Source organism: Nannobrachium achirus (assembly GCF_963921795.1).
Source record: "Nannobrachium achirus genome assembly, chromosome: 9".
Taxonomy (NCBI): domain Eukaryota; kingdom Metazoa; phylum Chordata; class Actinopteri; order Myctophiformes; family Myctophidae; genus Nannobrachium; species Nannobrachium achirus.
In genome coordinates this window covers 6,643,924-6,670,925 of record NC_137818.1, presented here as the reverse complement: position 1 = coordinate 6,670,925, position 27,002 = coordinate 6,643,924, and the positions used below count along the sequence as shown (strand labels likewise).

General features: G+C 42.3%; 2 protein-coding genes across 6 annotated transcripts in view; both read right to left on the bottom strand.

The window, feature by feature from the left end:
- Positions 1 to 27,002, bottom strand: part of LOC308291238 (uncharacterized protein) — a 222,159-nt gene that overhangs the window by 67,667 nt on the left and 127,490 nt on the right. The window lies entirely within an intron of this gene.
- Positions 709 to 9,290, bottom strand: LOC308291729 (scavenger receptor cysteine-rich type 1 protein M130-like; the record flags this gene model as incomplete). The annotated part of the gene is made up of 4 exons (XM_080733858.1): positions 8,988 to 9,290; positions 4,527 to 4,829; positions 828 to 1,133; positions 709 to 737 (listed from the first exon to the last, which is right to left on the bottom strand). Exons 1-4 carry the CDS (start codon positions 9,103 to 9,105, stop codon positions 709 to 711), a joined length of 756 nt encoding a protein of 251 aa, XP_080589984.1. The 5' UTR covers positions 9,106 to 9,290.

Below are 27,002 nucleotides of genomic sequence, written 5' to 3'. Positions count from 1 at the left end.
TTATTACGTGCCGAAGTTTCCCCCATTCTAAGTCAATGGGGTTTTTTGGCGTCGTTTTTTGCGAATTACGTCGCAATGGTAACGCGGATCGGAAAGAAAAGTAATAGCACACCATTCCCGGCCGAGCCGCACGTTTTGATGTATATATTGCGGCGGTGGCGTAAATTGTGCGGCAGTTATTACGAGCAGAAATTTGCAAGAACATTACTTACTGACTGACTGACTGACTGACTTAAGTATGGCGGATTACAATAAGTGTTCTGCTATTGCATAGCAGGCACACTTAATTATTTGTCAATCGCAATTATTTTGTATGATGATTAATCGTCTCGACGGCCCTATAAGTTAAGGTTTTAGGCATAATTTTACTGTGGTAAATGTCATGTTGTTAGGGGAGGGTCATCTTTTTTTTTAATGCCTGGGGAGGGTCATTGATTTTCTCCCCAATTGAGAGGGAGGGTCATGGCATTTTATATCAGAGCTTATAATTATATTTGCTCCTATAACCCCCTTCAATAAATAACGAGTGCTGCCTTATACGACCCTGTCACACCTGCCTGGGGCTCTGACCAGTGAGATCACTTATAACTAGTGAAAATAGATCCTTTCAGAGGAGATCACTTATAACTAGTGAAAATAGATCCTTTCAGATGAGCTTGTCCATAATAGATAATGGATAAAGTGGTGGAAGTAGCAGTAAGGTAACATTCACCTAACTGGAGGGGTGGTAGCGCCCCCTGGAGGGGGGTCAGAGGTTGGATCAGGGTCAGTAACATTACTTTGACTGTAAACTACTAATCAAAGCTATAGTGTAGTTTGTGGTTTACCTGAGCAGGTGAGTCCAACAGTCTTGTCAGGTGAGCAGGTGTTTCTAGTTGAGTCTGAGGTTCTACAGTCCAGGAGAACAGACTCACTGCCTTCACACTGGAACTCTTTGGTCCACATGGGAGCCTTCCCTTCTCCATAGAGCGCCCCCTGGAGGACTGAAGGAGCCTCACAGCCAATCTCCCTACAGACCACCTCTGCATCCTGCTGGTCAAAGTCACCTTCACACACTGAGAGCCACGACTGATCAGACTTCACCTCCACTCTGCCTGAACACAAACCAGGACCATTCACCAACCTCACTGACTCTGGAGAGAGAGAGAGAGAGAGAGAGAGAGAGAGAGAGAGAGAGAGAGAGAGAGAGAGAGAGAGGTGATCAACCAAAAACCCATAGCGCGTCATTTTGTGCAATTTTAGGAGTTCGCCAGTTGAAATGTAATTATTTTGGTGGGTCCCCAGTTCAAATATGATTCTATTGGGGGTCCCCAGTTCCTTATGAGAGCTGTGAACTCATGATGCTGACCAACACCAGAGTTTAAACACTAAACAGTTCGTGAAAACCAACTGAAAACTCAAGACAGAAAAGATAGAAACACCACAAACTGTTCTCGTAAAATATTATAATATTCAAAGATTTGCAAACATTCATGATTTTCAAAAATAGCAGATTAAGAAGTTCATAGAGCGTTACCTCATGCCGCACTATGAGCTTGTAGATCTGCTATTTTTGAATATCCAAAGTGTAAACAAGTTTAAAACATGTTTCTAAAATAACACAGATACTTAACCCTTTCACTGCCAGGTATTAATGAATTCATTCATCCTCCTCTGCCAGGGTTTTTCATTGTTTTGACCTTATTTGGACGTCTCACAGATCACACCATGTGACCAGCATGTGGAATTGTTGGATTTGATCAAACGTATACAGTTTATACGCCTCGGTGGTGAATGTGTTAATGTGTTACGGAGCCCTGGAAGGGACCAGCTGCAAAATATATTTTCAAAGCGTAGGAACGCTGTATATAGTGTAGCAATGCTTTATTAACCTGAATAAACAAAATCCTAAAATGATATAATTAAATCATTCAATCACTTAATTAAAACATTTCCTTGATATAATTGAATCATTCAATTGATTAAAACGTTTTCTTGAGATAATAAAAAAAATCCTTATTTCAGGAAAGAAATGCTTGATGCTATTTTGTTTTATCTTCATATGGGACTGACTTACAGTACAATGAAATCCTTGCTGCACTTCCAGACATGGACAGTGGTTCTCAACCAGTGGTCCGGAGACCACCCGTGGTCCTTGAGGGAGTTCCAGGTGGTCCCCAGCTAAAGAACCAGACTTACAGGAAATCCTGTTTATAAGTGCTGATTATGACGCCATACAATTCATGGTGACGTGTTGATCATTGTCATGAAGCCGTGACCAAATACGGTTTCTTTTCTACATACAGTGTTGTGGTATTTGTACTTTACTTGAGTATTTCCAATTTCCAATACTTTTACTTCTACTCCTCTACATCTTGGATTCAAATATTGTACTTTTACTCCACTACATTTATTAAACTTTAATTACTAGGTACTTTGCAGGTGTAAATTATAATATTATAAAACACACATTAACCCACTTTAGCCCTATTTTATACCTTGGCTATTTGAAAATAGCCGATCTACAAGCTCACAACGCGTCGCATCGCGACGCGTTGTGAGCTTGTATATATGCTATTTTCAGACATTTAGTACTTTTACTTTTGGTACTTTATGTACATTTTGATGCAAATACTTTCGTACTTTTACTCAAGTACATTTTCAATTCCGGACATTTACTTGTAACGGAGTACATCTACAGTGCAGTATTGATATTTTTAGTTAAGTACAAAATGTGACTACTTTTTCCACCTCTGGGTGAAAGTGGGACTGAGTTACGAGGGCCCAAGGTGGATGGGGCCCTAATTATTTTATACTTTAGCTTTAAAAAAAATAGCAGATATACAAGCTCACAGCGGGACACCGAGTACCGCGCTGCGAGCTTGTAGATCTGCTATTCTTTTGTATTTTTTAAGCGAACATTTGCAACTCAAATTTTGCTTCTGGGGGGTCCATGGAACTAAATATTTTGAAATGGGGGTCCTTGGCCAAATACATATCATTTTGGGGATCCTTCACATGACAAAATAAATCACGATTCTTCAAAAATAGCAGATCTACAAGCTCGCAGCGCGGGCACTTGGTGAGCTTGTAGATCTGCTATTTTTCAATAATTAAAGCATTAAATAATGCGTAATAATGGAGGGTTTGAACTCACGGTGGACTGTGGGAGGGGTTCTGTGTACGCTGGGGGAGCAGGGGGAGTTCATTCTCTCTTTTTAATGAAGGATATTTCAGCTCTGTGTTTTGATTGGTCAATGAGGTTGTAAATCATGCAATAAGTAAATAAAGGCATCTTTAAAATCAAAATCTCTCTCTCTCTCTCTCTCTCTCTCTCTCTCTCTCTCTCTCTCTCTCTCTCTCTCTCTCTCTCTCTCTCTCTTTCACTGTCTCTCTCTCTCTCTCTCTCTCTGTCTCTGTCTCTGTCTCTGTCTCTCTCTCTCTCTCTCTCTCTCTCTCTCTCTCTACATGTTTACACGTGCAAATATGGACCAGGGCTCCAGACTAACTTTTTCACCAACGTCCCAAAAGACACATTTAATCGTCCCCAAATGAATGTAATCCATCCCAAAAATATATATGTATTAAAAATATGTGTATTTTTATTATATGTATTATTATATTATTATTATTACCCTTATTAATAATATTACTATTACCCTTAATGCTGGTGAAATTGGCTTGGCAATCCTTTCTATTTTTATACTGTCATATCAGTTATCTATCATTTGTGGCTACTAAAAATCTGATTGCCAGACAGTTTGCTGGTGTGAGTGGATGTCACATACAGTAAAGAACCATGCGTGACTGTTGAACAGGACTAATCTGCAAGCCTACAACTCGTCGCATCCTCTGGGCTTTGAGGGCTTTTAGATCATATGGCTCAGTCAGCTCACATTGCACACAACACAGCCGTACAGAATAAGCATGCTTAATGGAACGCTCTCTACATGGCATGCAGTGCAGTCTGCTTCACGGCTCGCGTCGTTGTTTTGGTTCAGAATCAGATGAACTGTAGCGGAGAAGAAGTTATTTATTTGAGACGAGTGGACCTTGTTGTTATTGAGAGTTAATTAAAAGACCATTATTGGAGAAAATAAGCTGCCACAGCTTGTAGATCGGCTCTTTTGGAGCCGCTGTAACCCAGATTGTCTGTTCTCAGCCTCTTACTGCTGTGTAAATGAACCCCTTCAAATAGTGCAGCGTGTTAAGTTCTACCTGAAAGGATGATAACACTCCCTGTGGTAACTTTTTAACCATTCTGTTTACATCATATTTAGTTTCTGTGTGTTTCATGACGTCTGGAGTCCCTTAGTCTGGAGCCCTGCTATGGACAATATTTGAACACACACACACACACACACACACACACACACACACACACACACACACACACACACACACACACACACACACACACACACACACACACACACACACACACAGATACACTACAGACAGACAGACAGACAGACAGACAGACAGACAGACAGACAGACAGACAGACAGTATAGATTAGTGTCATTGTTGAAGTCATTGTTTGTTACCTGAACAGATCAGCTCCAGACTGGAGGAGGAACTATCAGAACTCCATACTATACACTCCCTCACTGAATGTTCAGAACCAACACATTTATTATTCCATCCCATCCACCATATAGGTTGATATGTAGAACCATCTCTCCTCTCTGTAGAACCAGCAGATCCACATCCCAGTTGTCTACACACTACAGATGAATGCTTCTGGTTCCAGAGAGCAGGATGCACTGTTCTCCATTCTCTCTGGTGTTTCACCTCCAGTTTACCAGTACAGCGTCTGGCTCCTCCCACCAACCTGACATCATCAGGCTCTGTAAACACACAATAGAATAAACAGTTAAATAAAGGTTCAAAGAGTTTTATTGTCATTCCATACAAGTACAGAACCAAACGTGTTCCCCAGGTCCTGGTCATGGCAGACTGAAATAAAATAACATAGATGAACTAAACACTACTGTGTGTGTGTGTGTGTGTGTGTGTGTGTGTGTGTGTGTGTGTGTGTGTGTGTGTGTGTGTGTGTGTGTGTGTGTGTGTGTGTGTGTGTGTGTGTGTGTGTGTGTTTTGGTGTGAGGAACAAACCGCCACACACACTAGGTAAGTTGGGGTCCTCCTTCTTTGCAGCATTGTTTATTCAGGTGTTTTCACCAGAATATAAACCTGGGCTTAATTTATATTTCAGTTTTTCCTACATGGTTTCCACCGCTGTAGCAGTGTGAACGGTGCGCTCTGCTCTCACCAACGTGGACGGGATTCCCCGGCAGTTGCTTGTAATAATAGGGTTATCTATTGTCACCCAGTGGTTTGTTTCATTTGTTTATTATTTGTATTTGTTGTTTTGGGTTTATTTGTTTGTTTGGTACAACTGGGCACATTGGCAGACAGCAGCTCATTAACCCTGACCAAGTAGAATAGAAACACTTTTATTCTATTTCACTGTGAAGACTGATTTACTCATTTCTTTACAGGAGCGGTGCCCCCCCCCCCCTTCCTTGTGTTTAATGGTTTATTCATTGGTTTATTTTGAGTTTAGTTATTTTGCTTTGCTGTGAATGGGGTTGCCATGTCCTGGGTGGGTCAGCCAACCCAGCTCTCCTTTTCCCCCAGTGCTGTCCTGTATAGTCTCTGTATGCTTATTGGTGCTCACGGCTGTAATTGACTTTTAACCCTTGGATTTATTCATTCTTATTAATGCCATTGTTTTCATGATGATGATGATGATGATGATGATGATGATGATGATATTGATGATGATTATATTAACTTACTTACTTATCCTCTTCGTCCCGGTTGGGGCATAAGGCTGCAATCATACACTGCCAGAGAACCCTGTCTCGTGCTTTGGCCTGTGCTTCGTCCCAGGAAAGACCCATCTCCTTCAGCTCTGTCATCACTGTCCATCGCCAGGTGTTCTTTGGTCTGCCTCTCTTTCTTTTCCCAATTGGGGTCCATCTCAAGGCAACTTTGGGTAACCTTTCATTGGGCATCCTTAACACATGACCGAGCCATCTTAACCTGCGTTTCCTAATCTCAAGGGACATATGCAAGCTGCCTGTCTTCTTGTAAAGTTCCTCATTTGAGATCTTATTTGGCCAAAAGTTTGCAGATTTTACGTTATTATATTATATTAAGAGATTATATTAACTTAAACACTTTTTTGTACTTTGGTTAAAACTACGTTTCTGCCAATTATTGTAAAACGAACCTGTGTGAGGATTCACTTTTGTAAAAGAGTGTAATAGTTAAATTAGGTTTTCCAAATATTTCCTGGGGTGCAATTCGTTAATTCTGACCCCCTCCCCCCTGGAGTATTTTAGGGGAGGGTGATGCTATTTATATTTTAATCTCAGGGAGGGTGATGCTATTTTAATTTGAGTCTCGGGGAGGGTCATGCGATTTTGAATTAAAAATAGTCCAGGTTTTTATAGGCCTATATATATTTTACTACAGTGTTCCTTTCAATAATACTATTATTTAATTAAGGAACGCTGTGGTAAAATACAATAGTCAATGATACCCCCCTCTGCTTTCTCTTCAATGGTACAGCCGAGCTATGCTATCCTGACGCGCTTCACAGAAGTGCGGAACTTCAGTCTCTCAATCAGTGCTTGAATGAGCACGGAGCGGAGAGACCCTCTCAAAAGTTTGTGCACGACCAGATTTCATGATTATTTAATCGGATCATATGAGCATTTACACTACACAAACGATCCTCAGTCTTGAAGATTATTGGGTTGTGTCCCGCTGTGCGAGAGACCTGCGAGAGACGCATTCACAGTCACACTACAATACACATAGACATCAAAGGGGGCTTGAGCCCCCGCCCTTTTATCCTTCTGTAAAAAGTGCCCTCAGGTTCTCCAGACCATGAATGCAGTTTTTACTATGGTGAAAGAAATGCAAACGCCCTTTTCCGTGCCATAGGCCTACCTGAACGCAGCTCCTGAACTTGAATGCAGCATCTTAGGTTGAATGAATTGCCCTCTTTTAGAAATGTCAGCCCCCTGCCTCTCTAACATTCTCTGCACGTCCCTGGCACTGTGGCACAGCCGCACGCACAAGTAGCAGCAGCAGGCAACGGCCTGCGTCGCAGATACAACACATCTACAGATCCACCGCCCAAAACAATACGCTGAACTGGGAAATAAAACGGCAGTAGACAGTCCAACAGCAGCTGGCCTGGTCTAGCCCGTCAACGTGATGCATTCTGAGCTTGTAGATCTGCTATTTTCAGAGCGCAACACCCTAACGCAACTGGGTTGATCAATTTTCCACTAGTCCCTCGCTAACATTTTACACTTTCTTGATGTTCAAAAAGCAATTAAATTGATCATGTTCTTCATTAAGCAGTAGGCCTACAGTATGTGGACCAGTAAGACTCCGTAATCGGGAGATAAGCGACCGTTGGTCGCTTATCTCCACAAATAGGCCAAAAGTTTGTTTTACCAATTATTACACTCTATGTGAACATTTACATCAACAAATCCCAAGTACTGGTTTTTAGGGGTGCTGAGTGTGGCGCAGCAGCGTGTCATGCATTTTCTGCAGGGCCTTGTCACACCTTTGCCCTGCTCATATCTCCGCATCAGTATGACATCACACTGCTGACATCAGTATGACATCACACCGTACACAAATGACCCTTATATAAGACCGGCATTATCTACCGACAGATTAGTAACAAGATGTCAAAATCGTTGAAGGTTGAATCTCCAGATATGGAGATAACCAACACATCCCTCCATATATGGTGTGATGTCATACTGATGTCAGCAGTGTGATGTCATACTGATGCGGAGATATGAGCAGGGCAAAGGTGTGACGTGTGACGTGTGACCGACGGACGGACGGACGGACGGCGACCTGACGGTCGCAATTATCAAAGCTATCATAGCCTAATGAAGTGGGGGGAAATAGACAATAATTATGTTCGGGCGTGTGGTGATTTTCCGATGGCCTTAAAGTCCTTAAAGTCCGAAAGGCTGTGTGTGTGTGTGTGTGTGTGTGTGTGTGTGTGTGTGTGTGTGTGTGTGTGTGTGTGTGTGTGTGTGTGTGTGTGTGTGTGTGTGTGTGTGTGTGTGTGTCGCTCTCTCAAAAAGCAAAAAAAGAGAGAGCGCGCACGCGAGAGATGTTGCATCTGTCCAAAAGCAAAAAGGTCTCATCTCCCAGTGCACTGTCTGTCTCTACCTTCTTCATTAAGATGTTAAACTTGATCACTCACACATATAGGTTTGAGTGATTAGGCTACTTTGTTTGATTGTGATGGATAAAGACCTGGATGTTACCTTGTGTGATCCAAGTTGGATCCAGTCAATTTGAAGAAAAGTAAATAATCCAGCATTTAATTTGAGGTGAGGACAATAAGAAAGCACAGGACTACGTTTTCATTCACAACTGCAACTGTCATTTTATCGTTCACACCAGCTGACTGGAATGAGAGCTTAATTGAAATGAACTGGAATTATATAATTAATTATTTGTCAATCGCAATTATTTTGTATGATGATTAATCGTCTCGACGGCCCTATAAGTTAAGGTTTTAGGCATAATTTTACTGTGGTAAATGTCATGTTGTTAGGGGAGGGTCAATCTTTTTTTTTTAATGCCTGGGGAGGGTCATTGATTTTCTCCCCAATTGAGAGGGAGGGTCATGGCATTTTATATCAGAGCTTATATATTTGCTCCTATAACCCCCTTCAATAAATAACGAGTGCTGCCTTATACCACCCTGTCACACCTGCCTGGGGCTCTGACCAGTGAGATCACTTATAACTAGTGAAAATAGATCCTTTCAGATGAGCTTGTCCATAATAGATAATGGATAAAGTGGTGGAAGTAGCAGTAAGGTAACCTTCACCTAACTGGAGGGGTGGTAGCGCCCCCTGGAGGGGGGTCAGAGGTTGGATCAGGGTCAGTAACATTACTTTGACTGTAAACTACTAATCAAAGCTATAGTGTAGTTTGTGGTTTACCTGAGCAGGTGAGTCCAACAGTCTTGTCAGGTGAGCAGGTGTTTCTAGTTGAGTCTGAGGTTCTACAGTCCAGGAGAACAGACTCACTGCCTTCACACTGGAACTCTTTGGTCCACATGGGAGCCTTCCCTTCTCCATAGAGCGCCCCCTGGAGGACTGAAGGAGCCCCACACCCAAGCTCCCTACAGACCACCTCTGCATCCTGCTGGTCAAAGTCACCTTCACACACTGAGAGCCACGACTGATCAGACTTCACCTCCACTCTGCCTGAACACAAACCAGGACCATTCACCAACCTCACTGACTCTGGAGAGAGAGAGAGAGAGAGAGAGAGAGATAGAGAGAGAGAGGTGATCAACCAAAAACCCATAGCGCGTCATTTTGTGCAATTTTAGGAGTTCGCCAGTTGAAATGTAATTATTTTGGTGGGTCCCCAGTTCAAATATGATTCTATTGGGGGTCCCCAGTTCCTTATGAGAGCTGTGAACTCATGATGCTGACCAACACCAGAGTTTAAACACTAAACAGTTCGTGAAAACCAACTGAAAACAGAAAAGATAGAAACACCACAAACTGTTCTCGTAAAATATTATAATATTCAAAGATTTGCAAACATTCATGATTTTCAAAAATAGCAGATTTAGAAGTTCATAGAGCGTTACCTCATGCCGCACTATGAGCTTGTAGATCTGCTATTTTTGAATATCCAAAGTGTAAACAAGTTTAAAACATGTTTCTAAAATAACACAGATGCTTAACCCTTTCACTGCCAGGTATTAATGAATTCATTCATCCTCCTCTGCCAGGGTTTTTCATTGTTTTGACCTTATTTGGACGTCTCACAGATCACACCATGTGACCAGCATGTGGAATTGTTGGATTTGATCAAACGTATACAGTTTATACGCCTCGGTGGTGAATGTGTTAATGTGTTACGGAGCCCTGGAAGGGACCAGCTGCAAAATATATTTTCAAAGCGTAGGAACGCTGTATATAGTGTAGCAATGCTTTATTAACCTGAATAAACAAAATCCTAAAATGATATAATTAAATCATTCAATCACTTAATTAAAACATTTCCTTGATATAATTGAATCATTCAATTGATTAAAACGTTTTCTTGAGATAATAAAAAAATCCTTATTTCAGGAAAGAAATGCTTGATGCTATTTTGTTTTATCTTCATATGGGACTGACTTACAGTACAATGAAATCCTTGCTGCACTTCCAGACATGGACAGTGGTTCTCAACCAGTGGTCCGGAGACCACCCGTGGTCCTTGAGGGAGTTCCAGGTGGTCCCCAGCTAAAGAACCAAATGGTAACCAAATGGACCCTTATAAAGATCTTAACTGTAAGGGTAAAATGATATCCATTTGGTTTCTTTTTACGCATACTTCTGTAAGGGTCCATTTGGTTACCAATGCCCCCGGGGACCACTGGTGTGGGGACCACTGGTTGAAATTGAAAAGCACCAGTCTATTCAAAGAAGAATATAGACCGCGAGTCACCGCGCAATATTCTGCAGAAGAGCGAGTGCATTCAGGGGCGTCACAAGGGGGGGAAAGCAGTGGTGGAAAGTAACTAAGTACATTTACTTAAGTACTGTACTTAAGTACAGTGTTACAGATTAGTATGGTATTATTATAGAGGGAGCGTGTAACAGCACTCTTAAAGCTGATATAAGCATTTTTTGGGCCAGCTTGTCAGAATTTTACTGTCACTTTTTTTTATTTTTTATTTTAGATTCAGATGGTTAGCAATTAGGTTTGACAGAGACAAAAAAATCGAGTCTCTAGATTGCCTGTAGGGGCCGCAGTCTGCCTCCAAAGCAGAGAGCTGCTGGGCTATTATTGGTTCAAAATCACCGCGCCGCGGTACAAACTGCCTCTCTCGATTGGCTACGTCGGTAGCCTCTTTCGATTGGCTACGTCGGTTGTCAATCATTTTAGCCCCACAGGCCGACGCTTGAAACCACCGTGTGAAAGACAACAGAAGAAGAGCATAGGCCTACTGCACAATGTGCGCATATGTCGTCTCCAACGGCAGCTTGCTTGATACAAAACCAACAAAACATGCTTCTCTAGCTCTCTAAACTAGTTTTTAGTTCGAAAGAAATGACAGACTGGGAGAAAAAACGTCCTATTCTACCCTTTCCTACTACTGCATACACTGCAAAGTGTGCAAACAAAAAGAAGGGAAAAAAAAGGAAACAAACGATGGAGGGGATGGAGGGGACTCTCTCTGAACCAACGCAGAACTTGCTGTGTCTTCTGTACAGGTAATCATTTCTTATGGTCTATTTCAGTATTTTGTTTGTGTATAAGTTAGTCCACTAAACGTTACAATGAAGGAGGATGGCCAACTTGTTTCCACGACCTAACAAAACAAACGTTGAAGAAGACCTCTTACTGTTGATAAAAATAAATAAAAGGGCTATTGCATCGTGGCTACTGGCTATACAAGCTGCGCGACCACTCTTTCTTTAAAAAGTTTTATATAAGGTGATATAAACAGTCCTCGTTTGTTTACATTACCTAGCAGTATGGTACAATGACGTTAGCTTTCTGGTGTCTGACTCTGCAGCTAGTAGTCTCTTATAATGGGGGTCCCTGGTATATCTGGGGGTCCGCGAGCTTATGTCAATTTGGGGGTCCTTGACATGAAAAGGTTTGAGAATCACTGTTGTAAAATACAATACATTTAGTCTTGTGGTTCACACTGTGCTAACATACTTATTTTCAGGGTGCATCTGTCTGACTTGGCAGTAGCCTAGTAGTTGTAGTCTCTTATGGGGGTCCCTGGCATATCTGGGGGTCCGCGGGCTAATAAGTGTCAATTTAGTGGTCCTTGACATGAAAAGGTTTTAGAACCACTTGTGTAATATGCTTGCTAACTAGTCGGTGTTTGTTGAAAATCTATACAATTGTTACAAAAATTACATCTAAAAAGGTTGTCAATTTTTTTAAATTAATATTTTATTTTTAGTAGGAAAAGAAAATGGGATTATTACTCGAGTTGTGACCCACACAAATTGGTCTGTGACCCACAAATGTGTCTCGACCCACTGTTTGGGAAACTACCCGAGGAAATGGCCCACAAATAATAGCTACATGACATCAATTACTATCGCTGTTATTTTCCCATTGAAATACATGTCAAATTGTTCATTCAGAGTATTTTGTCTGAATAATACTTTCTGAATATTTCCTTTCATAGCATTGACTGGGAGGAGGAGGAGGAAGAAGTCTAGGTGTGTGCTGGAGCGAGGGCTTGTAGAGTCTGCGTCATCATCTGAAGAGGAGGACGGTGAAGATTATGTGGCTCTGCTGTTAGGTAGGTTCCTATGCTGTCCCATAACTTGTGTTCCACCCCCATCCACACAGCAGCTGTTTGAGTCACGTCAGCTGAGGTCTTGGTACAATTTATAATAGAGGAGATGCATTTGAATAGTACACCTCCATATAAAGTGGCCACCAGGACTAAACCGAAAAGCATGAATCACTCATCCTGCACTATGAGGGAATCTATTTAGTAAATAACTATCCATGGTGATTCAGAAGGAAACATTGTTTTATTATTTTGTGTGTTACTTCAGCTAACCTCTGATGCCTGAAAAATGACTAGTCGGTGGGTCAAATTCATTGTCCAGGCGTAAACCTTATGCTGTGAACAAGCAGATTTCATTTTAATTCTAATTATGATTTTACTTTACCAGGCCATGGCATGGACTTAGCTGGGAGCCGACAGGACCATGGAGACAGCAAAGTACCCCGCAGATCCAACCAGTGGAAGACCCCAGGTCTCCGGCAGTCTTCTGAACTGACTTCCAATAACTGTCATTACTGCACTGCCACCAAAGTGCCCTTACACAGAATACACACCTCTTCGAAAACTTGGATCTCCAAAGGATTTTGTGCCTTTTTCACTTTAGTGCCTCTGCGCTCTACAGTGTTTTATAATGTGTCGATATTGTATTTGTGTTAAAAGTGAAGTGTTTGGTCATGCTTCACACATTGTCACTGTTGTGCTTCACATGACAACACAATCTGTATGTAATGGTAAGACTGAATTCATTTTCCAGTGGATTCCTCGCAACCTGCATCAGTGAAACCACACTTGGAATTTCCCAGAATTGCACCTTTCTAGTTTTATGCAATGTTGATGAATTACATGGGACCACAATGAAGCAAGTCACCAGGACATGTTTTGTTATCCATTTAGCTGAAGTGTAATGGTATGTTATATTTCTGTTTACACAGTGTTTAATCAATCAACACAGATTTTTAAACCAGGGACCAACAATCTTCTACTGAGAACCCACTGTTGAAAACCTGTTTTATTTCAATGTCTGAAGGACAAAATGTTTTACACTGCAGTGGTGTAATAAAAAAATAAATCCACCATAGAACTCTTTAGTTATTCTTTGTCAGAATATAATGGTAGTCCTGATGTTTTGATTCTGTGACATCATATTGCACTTGCTAATTGTCCATCCTCTTGTGTCAGTTACAGGATAGACTGCTGCTGTAAAAAATATGAAATGTTGTCAAAGACTTCCCAAAGAAGTAACATTTCAACATTACAGGAAACAAAGTGTAGATATACAGTATGTGACTGTCTATAGGCCTACTTTGACCTCAGTGGGGCTGCATTTTTTGGATTGCCCACTGAAGTAAAATAAATTCAAAAATAGTTATGCAGTGTGACAGAAGATGACATTTCTATTATGTCTAGACATTTATGCACTTGTGTCTAACAAAACAAATACAAGTAGAATTGTCTGTGGAATGAACAGCACATTTATTTAATTGCAGGTTTTTGTGTGACCATGGTGACCAGTTTATCTTTTGACTACGTTTGTCACACAATGGTACATGAATATGTAAATATTTACCTCCTAAAATACAGCATGTCATGAAGAAAACTTGAGAGTAACCATTTCCATTATGACTGACTGAAAATATATACTTGATGTTTAACCAGTTGAACCCCAGCATCCCTATTCTGGGGGGAACATTATGTCTATAATAGCCTCTACTATATACAGGTATATATTTTTAATTCCTATATATTCTTTTAATTCCCTAACCCTACAACTTCTGTACTATGAAGCCTACATGATGACCCTCAGATTGTTGCTTGCAGCACTTCTTCAACAATGTTGGCATTTCTCTGCATCAACTGGGTGCCCAGGGGCCTGGCGGAGGACATTGGGGGAATCTGGCAGGTCGAAGAGCAGGCTGGGCTCTCACTGAAGAGTGTGACATTCGGTCAATCTGTGCCTGATAATAGACAAAGACAATCATATTCACATAGAGACAATTAATTTCCCACAAAGTAACTTATGTTCATCAAAATATAAATATTATGTGTGCAATGGGCAAACATCTCTCTTTCCCATACTTTGTTAATTATTATACTGTACAACCAATAGCCTACTTGGTACAGTAGCATTTACAAATCACATAAGCTTGAGTTACACTTTATAATTTGATGGTGTCATGTAGCAAAGAGCCGGTCTACAAGCTCACAGTTATTCCCAAAATTGGGAAAGCAGATTGAAAGAGCCCAAATGCAATTTTAGTAGTTGTTTTGTTACATATAAATAATATAGTATATATAATTACAACATAATTGTACATGAACAGCCCATTCATGCACAATTCACCAAAGCAAATATAATTTAAATGTATTGACTTTACTTGTTGTAGCTTGAGTAAAACATACTTGTAAACACTGTGATAACTATGGTAGGCTCTGCCTGGCGTGCAGATATTTAGACTAAAATTGGCATATAGCCTACCAATATATCTGAACTGGACTAGTTTGATGCATCATCGCTACTAACTGATGTATGATAACTACTAAAGGGCTATAGCTAACATTATCGCTAACATAGTAACATTAGCTTCAGCTAATATTAGGGTGACCAGACGTCCCGTTTTACCCGGGACAGTCCCGTTTTCAAGCTGCGTGTCCCGGTGTCCCGACGAATATCTCCAAAACACTGATATGTCCCGCTTTTCAACATTCACTGCAAAATTGTCCCGGTTTTCGCCAGAATTAAAATAATAGTAGCTGTTTTCAGTGGTTGCATAGACATTTATCATGTTCTTTTCATGAAAACATGCTCACCTAACCAAACAGAAAACAGGAACAAATTCATTGCGTGTCTGAATTCAACGCTGAGGCTGTTTATCAATCACTCACTGCCTGTTTGCAACCCTGCGGTGCGTGTGTGCGCGTGCACGAACGTTAGAGAATGGGCACGTGCGTGCACGCGGTAACGTGCGCATTGCTTTTAGGGTCCCAGTTTTAGGCAACAGTGTTTTGCGTCCCGGTTTGAGTGGCTGGAAATATGGTCACCCTAGCTAATATGTTTTTTTTACATAAAGATTCACTCGGAAACATGCTGTTGCAACGTGTACACACACACACACGCGCACGCACGCACGCACACACACACACACACACACACACACACACACACACACACACACACACACACACACACACACACACACACACACACACACACACACACACACACACACACTGCGCACACACACGTCTCTCACACACACACACACACACACACACACACACACACACACAGTGCAACACGTTAGGTAGCTAATCTTAGCCAGCAAACTGAATACAGCCCAGTATAATGTCTTCCAGTAACTTGCTATAAAGCAGTAAAAACGTTCATTATGACACATCATTTTCTAAAAGTCTGATGATGGATAGCTTACCTCAGAACCAGATATTCTGCTTTCGGTAGAGGTCAGAGGAGCGGAGTGGAGTAGCGAGTTGTTGGTTTTCTTTCATAACAGAGGCCCTGAGCATGCGCAGTGCATCGTTCTTTCTTCTTCGTTGGTGGCTTTTGCGAAGGGCCGTGGTGAGAGAGGCTGCCCCTGTATTATTGTCACAGGATTGGCTAGTTGTTTAGAGGCTAACTGCGACCCCTGCAGGTAATATAGAGACTAAATATTTAGTATGAATAACCAACCCATTGAAACTTGTCTAAAAAAATAAAAAAATAAATAAAAAAGTGACAGTAAAATTTTGACCAGATCTGGCCCAAAAAATGCTTATATCAGCTTTAAGGGTCGCTTAGTATTACAGAGCTAGTCTTATGACTGACGGCCCAGGTCTACTTGTGCGTCGAATTAACTAGATTTCTATCTAGTCTCTGCTGACGCCCTTGAATCTCTTACGAATCTCTGATTCTCCGAGATAGGCCTGTTGGGTGCCTTTCTATACTTATATACGCCTTGATCACAATCTTACCAAAAGCTTGCGTTGATGCTCACTGAGTAGATTTACTTAAAATCTATAATCTCAATGATGGGGCACGCTGAAGTAAACTTACCAAAAGCTTACGTTTCAGGTCAATTCACTGAGTGATTATATCACACCAGCGGGTAGACGTATTGTGATGGATATAGAACAGCTGTTGATTACTAAAATCTCACTTTCTTTCTTCTCAAACACTTACCTATCAGAACAAATCAGACTTACAGGAAATCCTGTTTATAAGTGCTGATTATGACGCCATACAATTCATGGTGACGTGTTGATCATTGTCATGAAGCCGTGACCAAATACGGTTTCTTTTCTACATACAGTGTTGTGGTATTTGTACTTTACTTGAGTATTTCCAATTTCCAATACTTTTACTTCTACTCCTCTACATCTTGGATTCAAATATTGTACTTTTACTCCACTACATTTATTAAACTTTAATTACTAGGTACTTTGCAGGTGTAAATTATAATATTATAAAACACACATTAACCCACTTTAGCCCTATTTTATACCTTGGCTATTTGAAAATAGCCGATCTACAAGCTTGTAGATATGCTATTTTCAGACATTTAGTACTTTTACTTTTGGTACTTTAAGTACATTTTGATGCAAATACTTTCGTACTTTTACTCAAGTACATTTTCAATTCCGGACATTTACTTGTAACGGAGTACATCTACAGTGCAGTATTGATACTTTTAGTTAAGTACAAAATGTGACTACTTTTTCCACCTCTGGGTGAAAGTGGGACTGAGTTACGAGGGCCCAGGTGGATGGGGCCCTAATTATTTTATACTTTAGCTTTAAAAAAAATAGCAGATATACAAGCTCACAGCGGGACACCGAGTACCGCGCTGCGAGCTTGTAGATCTGCTATTCTTTTGTATTTTTTAAGCGAACATTTGCAACTCAAATTTTGCTTCTGGGGGGTCCATGGAACTAAATATTTTGAAATGGGGGTCCTTGGCCAAATACATATCATTTTGGGGATCCTTCACATGAAAAGGTCTGAGCACCACTGACAAAATAAATCACGATTCTTCAAAAATAGCAGATCTACAAGCTCGCAGCGCGGGCACTTGGTGAGCTTGTAGATCTGCTATTTTTCAATAATTAAAGCATTAAATAATGCGTAATAATGGAGGGTTTGAACTCACGGTGGACTGTGGGAGGGGTTCTGTGTACGCTGGGGGAGCAGGGGGGGTTCATTCTCTCTTTTTAATGAAGGATATTTCAGCTCTGTGTTTTGATTGGTCAATGAGGTTGTAAATCATGCAATAAGTAAATAAAGGCATCTTTAAAATCAAAATCTCTCTCTGTCTCTGTCTCTGTCTCTCTCTCTCTCTCTCTCTCTCTCTCTCTCTCTCTCTCTCTCTCTCTTTCACTGTCTCTCTCCCTCTCTCTCTGTCTCTGTCTCTGTCTCTGTCTCTGTCTCTGTCTCTCTCTCTCTCTCTCTGTCTCTATCTCTCTCTCTCTCTCTCTACATGTAAGTGCAAATATGGACCAGGGCTCCAGACTAACTTTTTCACCAACGTCCCAAAAGACACATTTAATCGTCCCCAAATGAATGTAATCCATCCCAAAAATATATATGTATTAAAAATATGTGTATTTTTATTATATGTATTATTATATTATTATTATTATTATTATTACCCCTATCGTTAAATCGGTCCACGAAGCCGAGGTCCTAGGGCTGGTGTACACGACAAATTTCCAAACCCCGCTGTGTGTTCCCTGGGGGCGTGAAAAATAAGGGGGTGGGCTCTACATGTCCTCTGGGACCCCATCTACGTATGGACACCACTTGTTCGCCCATCCGTCTTACGGATGCTTTTTTATTCCATTTTATTTGTTTTAGGGTCCTATCTTGCAGTTCAAGCCTATTTCCACAGGGTGGCAGGCTACTTTCCCAACCTACTGGAGGTGAACATGCAGGGGCGTCAATTGGGTATGGCAAGCTATGGCAGCTGCCATACCTTGGCTACAGGGGGGAAATAATTAAATGTACTTTTCATCGTGCCTGTTGCTAAGGTATGGCAACATGATTGGTGTCTTGCAAGACACCAGTCATGTTGCCATACCTTAGCCTTTCCTGAACTGACGCCGCTGTGAACATGTGTACACAGCCAGCATATTACTCAATGTCAAACTTTGCACACACACTCCTTGCCTGCCAATCCACAACCTCCACCCCTCCAGGGACCCCCAGGGCTTATCTCCCGATTAGGACACTTTCCAGCATAGTGACATGCAGAACAAACTGTCCATATAGTATGGTTTACATAAAAGTCAGTTGTCTTTCACACACACACACACACACACACACACACACACACACACAAACACACATATATATATATATACACATATATATATATATATATATATTTCATTTATTTATTTCATAAATATTTTTCATCACAATTGGGTTTGTGGGGAGCCATCCCTGCTTCAAGCTGTCACAGCACGGCACCAACACTTCAAACTAGTTAAAAAACCCAATACAGCAGATCTACAAGCACCTCACAGATCTACAAGCACCTCGCACATGCCAGGGACAGAGTAGGTTGGCCTGCATAAGCCTTGCTGTCAACACACTATACTACACCACTCAGGCCACCAAGCCAGGTGTGGTCAATTAGTGCCTTCTTTTGATCAGTGGCTTCTGCTTGATGAGTGGCACCAGTCTGTCTTTGTTCCCTGGTCAGTCAAGTTCACTGGGAGAGAATGTTTCAGATCAGTGCAAGTGTATTTGTTTTCCATTTGGACTTACTGTGTTTTGTTGGTACAGTATGCGTGCGACTAACTAATATTTCTCATAATTCCAATTTGTTTGTTGTTTAATTAGCCGGATTGTGAATGCCCTGCATTTTTCTTTAATCTTTAGAACCACACGTGTGTAACAAAACAGAGTGGTGATCATTTGGTGTGGGTGAAGAGAAGAAAAACATTTCATTAAAGGAGTAGTTCACCCCCAAAGTGACTTTTTTTCTATTGAACTCAAGTCTCCATGGCGTGAGTAAAACATTGAAAAAATAAGTCATTTTGGGGGTGAACTACTCCTTGAATGTCAGTTTTGTGGTGTTTTGACTGGACACCCTGAACATATTGCCAGATAGACAGACAGACAGACAGACAGACAGACAGACAGACAGACAGACAGACAGACAGACAGAGAATTGTAGGCCTTGCATTTATTTGACTTGGTTCCAACAGATGGCGAAAATAGCTAATCTTCAAGCTCACAATGCCTCACTGTTTGGACAAAGAGTTGAGGCGTTACATTTTGTAAAACACGGCCTTGTGAAAATAGCAGATCTACATGCTCACAACACCTCACAACGCAGGGCGGCGTGAGCATGTAGATCTGATATTTTCACAATTTCTGCCCCTAATATTTAATTTATCATTTTAAAAGTATTAAAAAGTCCTTAAATTGTCTCTTTAGAAATGTGCAGATAGCCTCTGTATACTGTTGAGTGGAAAAACAATGTTTCACATTAAGCTAAACATTTGGGACCACCCAAGATCATTTGGAGACCCCTCTAGGGGTCCCATAGTTGAACCACTGACTTATAAGGGGAGTATGGAGACCCCTCTAGGGGTCCCATAGTTGAACCACTGACTTATAAGGGGAGTATATGAGGCTGGATCCGTCTGGAACACTGCACTAGGCTCTCGCCAGCTCTGTAGCTCTCCACACTTGAACAGTTGTGTCCTTAAATTCAATTATAATAATTAACCCCTGTATATACGGGCAATAGTTTTACATGACTTTGTGTACACAGCCAATAGTTTTACATGAACATGTCTAGGCTTTAGTACTGTACTGCCTCGTATAGCCCAACAGAGCCCAGCACAGAACAGCACAGCCCACCAGAGCCCAATACAGCCCCCCAGAGCCCAACAGAGTCCAGCAAACCTAAGTCCAGCCCAGCCGAGTAGGAGTATAGACCGGGGAAAGGGGGTAGTTAGATGACTCCACCAGGCCATTACTGTCCAGATCTGGCTTGAATAGGCCAGACTAGGGTAGACAGGACTGCACCAGACAACACCAGGCTGCTCCAGCCTGGTGGGACACTCAGAGACTTTGTAAACGCCTGTGTACATTTCCCATAGATTCTATGGGACTTGAACACTTGCTCCTGCCCTTCGTGTACACAATCTGTGCTGTGTCCCCTCAGAGGGACATTGTGGGCCCCCCGACCTCACTTTGAGAACCGGCCATGGACCACTTGATAAGTCCACAGTGTCCCTCTGAGGGTCCCCCGACCTCACTTTGAGAACCGACCATGGACCACTTGATAAGCCCACAGTGTCCCTCTGAGGGTTCATGTAAAACTACTGGTGACTTTGTACACGCCTGTGTACATTTCCCATAGATTCTATGGGACTTGAACACTTGCTCCTGCCCTTCGTGTACACAATCTGTGCTGTGTCCCCTCAGAGGGACATTGTGGGCCCCCCGACCTCACTTTGAGAACCGGCCATGGACCACTTGATAAGTCCACAGTGTCCCTCTGAGGGTCCCCCGACCTCACTTTGAGAACCGACCATGGACCACTTGATAAGCCCACAGTGTCCCTCTGAGGGTTCATGTAAAACTACTGGTGACTTTGTACACGCCTGTGTACATTTCCCATAGATTCTATGGGACTTGAACACTTGCTCCTGCCCTTCGTGTACACGGTCTGTGCCGTGTCCCCTCAGAGGGACACTGTGGGCCCCCGACCTCACTTTGAGAACCGACCATGGACCACTTGATAAGCCCACAGTGTCCCTCTGAGGGTCCCCCGACCTCACTTTGAGGACCGACCATGGACCACTTGATAAGCCCACAGTGTCCCTCTGAGGGTCCCCGACCTCACTTTGAGAACCGACCATGGACCACTTGATAAGCCCACAGTGTCCCTCTGAGGGTTCATGTAAAACTACTGGTGACTTTGTACACGCCTGTGTACATTTCCCATAGATTCTATGGGACTTGAACACTTGCTCCTGCCCTTCGTGTACACGGTCTGTGCCGTGTCCCCTCAGAGGGACACTGTGGGCCCCCCGACCTCACTTTGAGAACCGGCCATGGACCACTTGATAAGCCCACAGTGTCCCTCTGAGGGTTCATGTAAAACTTAAAACTAATGCCCGTGTACACAGTGGTTAATCGCATGTGCAAGGATCTACAGAGCTGGCTGGAGCAGCCTGGTGGAGTCTGGTGCAGTCCTGTCTACCCTGGTCTGGCCTATTCAAGCCAGATCTGGACAGTAATGGCCTGGTGGAGTCATCTAACTACCCCCTTTCCCCGGTCTATACTCCTACTCGGCAGGACTGGGCTGGACTTAGGTTTGCTGGACTCTGTTGGGCTCTGGGGGGCTGTATTGGGCTCTGGTGGGCTGTGCTGGGCTCTGTTGGGCTATACGAGGCAGTACAGTACTAAAGCCTAGACATGTTCATGTAAAACTATTGGCCTTGTACACAAAGTCATGTAAAACTATTGCCTGTGTACACAGTGGCTTTTTCCTTGACCTTTCGAGTTAGGAGTGTCGTAGAGACACGAGACCGGGTTTGTTGGATTCAGCGTCAAAAAGTAAGTCAGAATAAGTGTCTTTTATCCGAAAGAATGTGTAATCGTGTTGGTGGCGTGCAAATTTCGTGTCTTTTTCGCAATCATAAAGGGTTCAAAGTGTCGGAGAGACACGAAACCCATTCCATCGGATCAGGCATCCTTCAAATATGAAAAGTGTTTCCTGCGTAAAACAAACAGATTTTTTTTAGATTTTTTTATTGATTTTAAGGACAAAAATCCGGGTTTCGGTGTCTTTTTCGCAATCGTAAAGGGTTCAAAGTGTCGGAGAGACACGAAACCCATTCCATCAGATCGGGCATGCTTCAAAAATGAAACGTGTGTCCTGCCTGAAACAAAACATATTTTTTTGATTTTTTTATTCATTTTAAGGACAAAGGGCCTGTTTTGACGCCTAAAACGACCCTTTTCCTTGACCTTTCGAGTTAGGAGTGCCGTGTACACAGGATCTACAGAGCTGGCTGGAGCATGGAGCAGCCTGGTGGAGTCTGGTGCAGTCATCTAACTACCCCCCTTCACTGGTCTATACTCCTATTGGGCAGGACTGGGCTGGACTTAGGTTTGCTGGAGTCTATTGGGCTCTGGTAGGCTGTATTGGGCTCTGGTGGGCCGTGTTGTGCTGTGATGGGCTCTGTTGGGCTACACGAGACAGTACAGTACTAAAGCCTGAACATGTTCATGTAAAACTATTGGCTGTGTACACAAAGTCATGTAAAACTATTGCCCGTATATACAGGGGTTAATTATTATAATTGAATTTAAGGACACAACTGTTCAAGTGTGGAGAGCTACAGAGCTGGCGAGAGCCTAGTGCAGTGTTCCAGACGGATCCAGCCTCATATACTCCCCTTATAAGTCAGTGGTTCAACTATGGGACCCCTAGAGGGGTCTCCATACTCCCCTTATAAGTCAGTGGTTCAACTATGGGACCCCTAGAGGGGTCTCCAAATGATCTTGGGTGGTCCCAAATGTTTAGCTTAATGTGAAACATTGTTTTTCCACTCAACAGTATACAGAGGCTATCTGCACATTTCTAAAGAGACAATTTAAGGACTTTTTAATACTTTTAAAATGATAAATTAAATATTAGGGGCAGAAATTGTGAAAATATCAGATCTACATGCTCACGCCGCCCTGCGTTGTGAGGTGTTGTGAGCATGTAGATCTGCTATTTTCACAAGGCCGTGTTTTACAAAATGTAACGCCTCAACTCTTTGTCCAAACAGTGAGGCATTGTGAGCTTGAAGATTAGCTATTTTCGCCATCTGTTGGAACCAAGTCAAATAAATGCAAGGCCTACAATTCTCTGTCTGTCTGTCTGTCTGTCTGTCTGTCTGTCTATCTGGCAATATCCTCAGGATGTCCAGTCAAAACACCACAAAACTGACATTCAAGGAGTAGTTCACCCCCAAAATGACTTATTTTTTCAATGTATTACTCACGCCATGGAGACTTGAGTTCAATAGAAAAAAAGTCACTTTGGGGGTGAACTACTCCTTTAATGAAATGTTTTTCTTCTCTTCACCCACACCAAATGATCACCACTCTGTTTTGTTACACACGTGTGGTTCTAAAGATGAAAGAAAAATGCAGGGCATTCACAATCCGGCTAATTAAACAACAAACAAATTGGAATTATCAGAAATATTAGTTAGTCGCACGCATACTGTACCAACAAAACACAGTAAGTCCAAATGGAAAACAAATACACTTGCACTGATCTGAAACATTCTCTCCCAGTGAACTTGACTGACCAGGGAACAAAGACAGACTGGTGCCACTCATCAAGCAGAAGCCACTGATCAAAAGAAGGCACTAATTGACCACACCTGGCTTGGTGGCCTGAGTGGTGTAGTATAGTGTGTTGACAGCAAGGCTTATGCAGGCCAACCTACTCTGTCCCTGGCATGTGCGAGGTGCTTGTAGATCTGTGAGGTGCTTGTAGATCTGCTGTATTGGGTTTTTTAACTAGTTTGAAGTGTTGGTGCCGTGCTGTGACAGCTTGAAGCAGGGATGGCTCCCCACAAACCCAATTGTGATGAAAAATATTTATGAAATAAATAAATGAAATATATATATATATATATATATATATATATATATATATATATATATATATATATATATATGTGTGTGTGTGTGTGTGTGTGTGTGTGTGTGAAAGACAACTGACTTTTATGTAAACCATACTATATGGACAGTTTGTTCTGCATGTCACTATGCTGGAAAGTGTCCTAATCGGGAGATAAGCCCTGGGGGTCCCTGGAGGGGTGGAGGTTGTGGATTGGCAGGCAAGGAGTGTGTGTGCAAAGTTTGGCATTGAGTAATATGCTGGCTGTGTACACATGTTCACAGCGGCGTCAGTTCAGGAAAGGCTAAGGTATGGCAACATGACTGGTGTCTTGCAAGACACCAATCATGTTGCCATACCTTAGCAACAGGCACGATGAAAAGTACATTTAATTATTTCCCCCCTGTAGCCAAGGTATGGATAAGCCCACAGTGTCCCTCTGAGGGTCCCCCGACCTCACTTTGAGAACCACCACGGACCACTTGATAAGCCCACAGTGTCCCTCTGAGGGTTCATGTAAAACTACTGGTCGTGGACACCACCTAGGGCCTGTGTACATATGGCTCTCTGCTGCCCCCCATTAAGAAACTATAGACGGCACAGACCGTGTACACGAAGGGCAGGAGCAAGTGGTCAAGTCCCATAGAATCTATGGGAAATGTACGAAGTCGTGTACAAAGTCACCGGTTGGTCCACGAGCCATAGTTTTTTCCATTGTAGCTCCCTACAGTGTACACGACTTTGATTATTACCCATATTACTATTACCCTTAATGCTGGTGAAATTGGCTTGGCAATCCTTTCTATTTTTATACTGTCATATCAGTTATCTATCATTTGTGGCTACTAAAAATCTGATTGCCAGACAGTTTGCTGGTGTGAGTGGATGTCACATACAGTAAAGAACCATGCGTGACTGTTGAACAGGACTAATCTGCAAGTCTACAACTCGTCGCATCCTCTGGGCTTTGAGGGCTTTTAGATCATATGGCTCAGTCAGCTCACATTGCACACAACACAGCCGTACAGAATAAGCATGCTTAATGGAACGCTCTCTACATGGCATGCAGTGCAGTCTGCTTCACGGCTCGCGTCGTTGTTTTGGTTCAGAATCAGATGAACTGTAGCGGAGAAGAAGTTATTTATTTGAGACGAGTGGACCTTGTTGTTATTGAGAGTTAATTAAAAGACCATTATTGGAGAAAATAAGCTGCCACAGCTTGTAGATCGGCTCTTTTGGAGCCGCTGTAACCCAGATTGTCTGTTCTCAGCCTCTTACTGCTGTGTAAATGAACCCCTTCAAATAGTGCCGCGTGTTAAGTTCTACCTGAAAGGATGATAACACTCCCTGTGGTAACTTTTTAACCATTCTGTTTACATCATATTTAGTTTCTGTGTGTTTCATGACGTCTGGAGTCCCTTAGTCTGGAGCCCTGCTATGGACAATATTTGAACACACACACACACACACACACACACACACACACACACACACACACACACACACACACACACACACACACACACACACACACACACACACACACACACACAGACACACACAGATACACTACAGACAGACAGACAGACAGACAGACAGACAGACAGACAGACAGACAGACAGACAGACAGACAGTATAGATTAGTGTCATTGTTGAAGTCATTGTTTGTTACCTGAACAGATCAGCTCCAGACTCCAGGAGGAACTATCAGAACTCCATACTACCGGTATACACTCCCTCACTGAATGTTCAGAACCAACACATTTATTATTCCTTCCCATCCACCATGTAGGTTGACGTGTAGAACCATCTCTCCTCTCTGTAGAACCAGCAGATCCACATCCCAGTTGTCTACACACTACAGATGAATGCTTCTGGTACCAGAGAGCAGCAGACACTGTTCTCCATTCTCTCTGGTGTTTCACCTCCAGTTTACCAGTACAGCGTCTGGCTCCTCCCACCAACCTGACATCATCAGACTCTGTAAACACACAATAGAATAAACAGTTAAATAAAGGTTTAAAGAGTGTCATTGTCATTCCATACAAGTACAGAACCAAACGTGTTCCCCAGGTCCTGGTCATGGCAGACTGAAATAAAATAACATAGATGAATTAAACACTACTGTGTGTGTGTGTGTGTGTGTGTGTGTGTGTGTGTGTGTGTGTGTGTGTGTGTGTGTGTGTGTGTGTGTGTGTGTGTGTGTGTGTGTGTGTGTGTCTGCCTTGGTGTGCGGGGACAAACCGCCACACACACTAGGTAAGTTGGGGTCCTCCCTCTTTTCCTACCTGGTTTCCACCGCTGTAGCAGTGTGAACGGTGCGCTCTGCTCTCACCAACGTGGACGGGATTCCCTGGCAGTTGCTTGTAATAATAGGGTTATCTATTTGTTGTTTTGGATTTATTTGTTTGTTTGGTACAACTGGGCACATTGGCAGACAGCAGCTCATTAACCCTGACCAAGTAGAATAGAAACACTTTTATTCTATTTCACTGTGAAGACTGATTTACTCTTTTCTTTACAGGAGCGGTGCTGGGGGAGCAACGCTGGGATCTGGTGACAGCCCCCCCCCCTTCCTTGTGTTTAATGGTTTATTCATTGGTTTATTTTGAGTTTAGTTATTTTGCTTCGCTGTGAATGGGGTTGCCATGTCCTGGGTGGGTCAGCCAACCCAGCTCTCCTTTTCCCCCATGCTGTCCTGTATAGTCTTTGTATGCTTATTGGTACTCACGGCTGTAATTGACTTTTAACCCTTGGATTTATTCATTCTTATTAATGCCATTGTTTTTATGATGATGATGATGATGATGATGATGATGATGATGATATTGATGATGATTATATTAAGAGATTATATTAATTTAAACACTTTTTTGTACTTTGGTTAAAACTACGTTTCTGCCAATTATTGTAAAACGAACCTGTGTGAGGATTCACTTTTGTAAAAGAGTGTAATAGTTAAATTAGTTTTTCCAAATATTTCCTGGGGTGCAATTCCCCAGGTGGCGTAGTCTGGCTATTACTGTAGATTATTATAATAATCAGG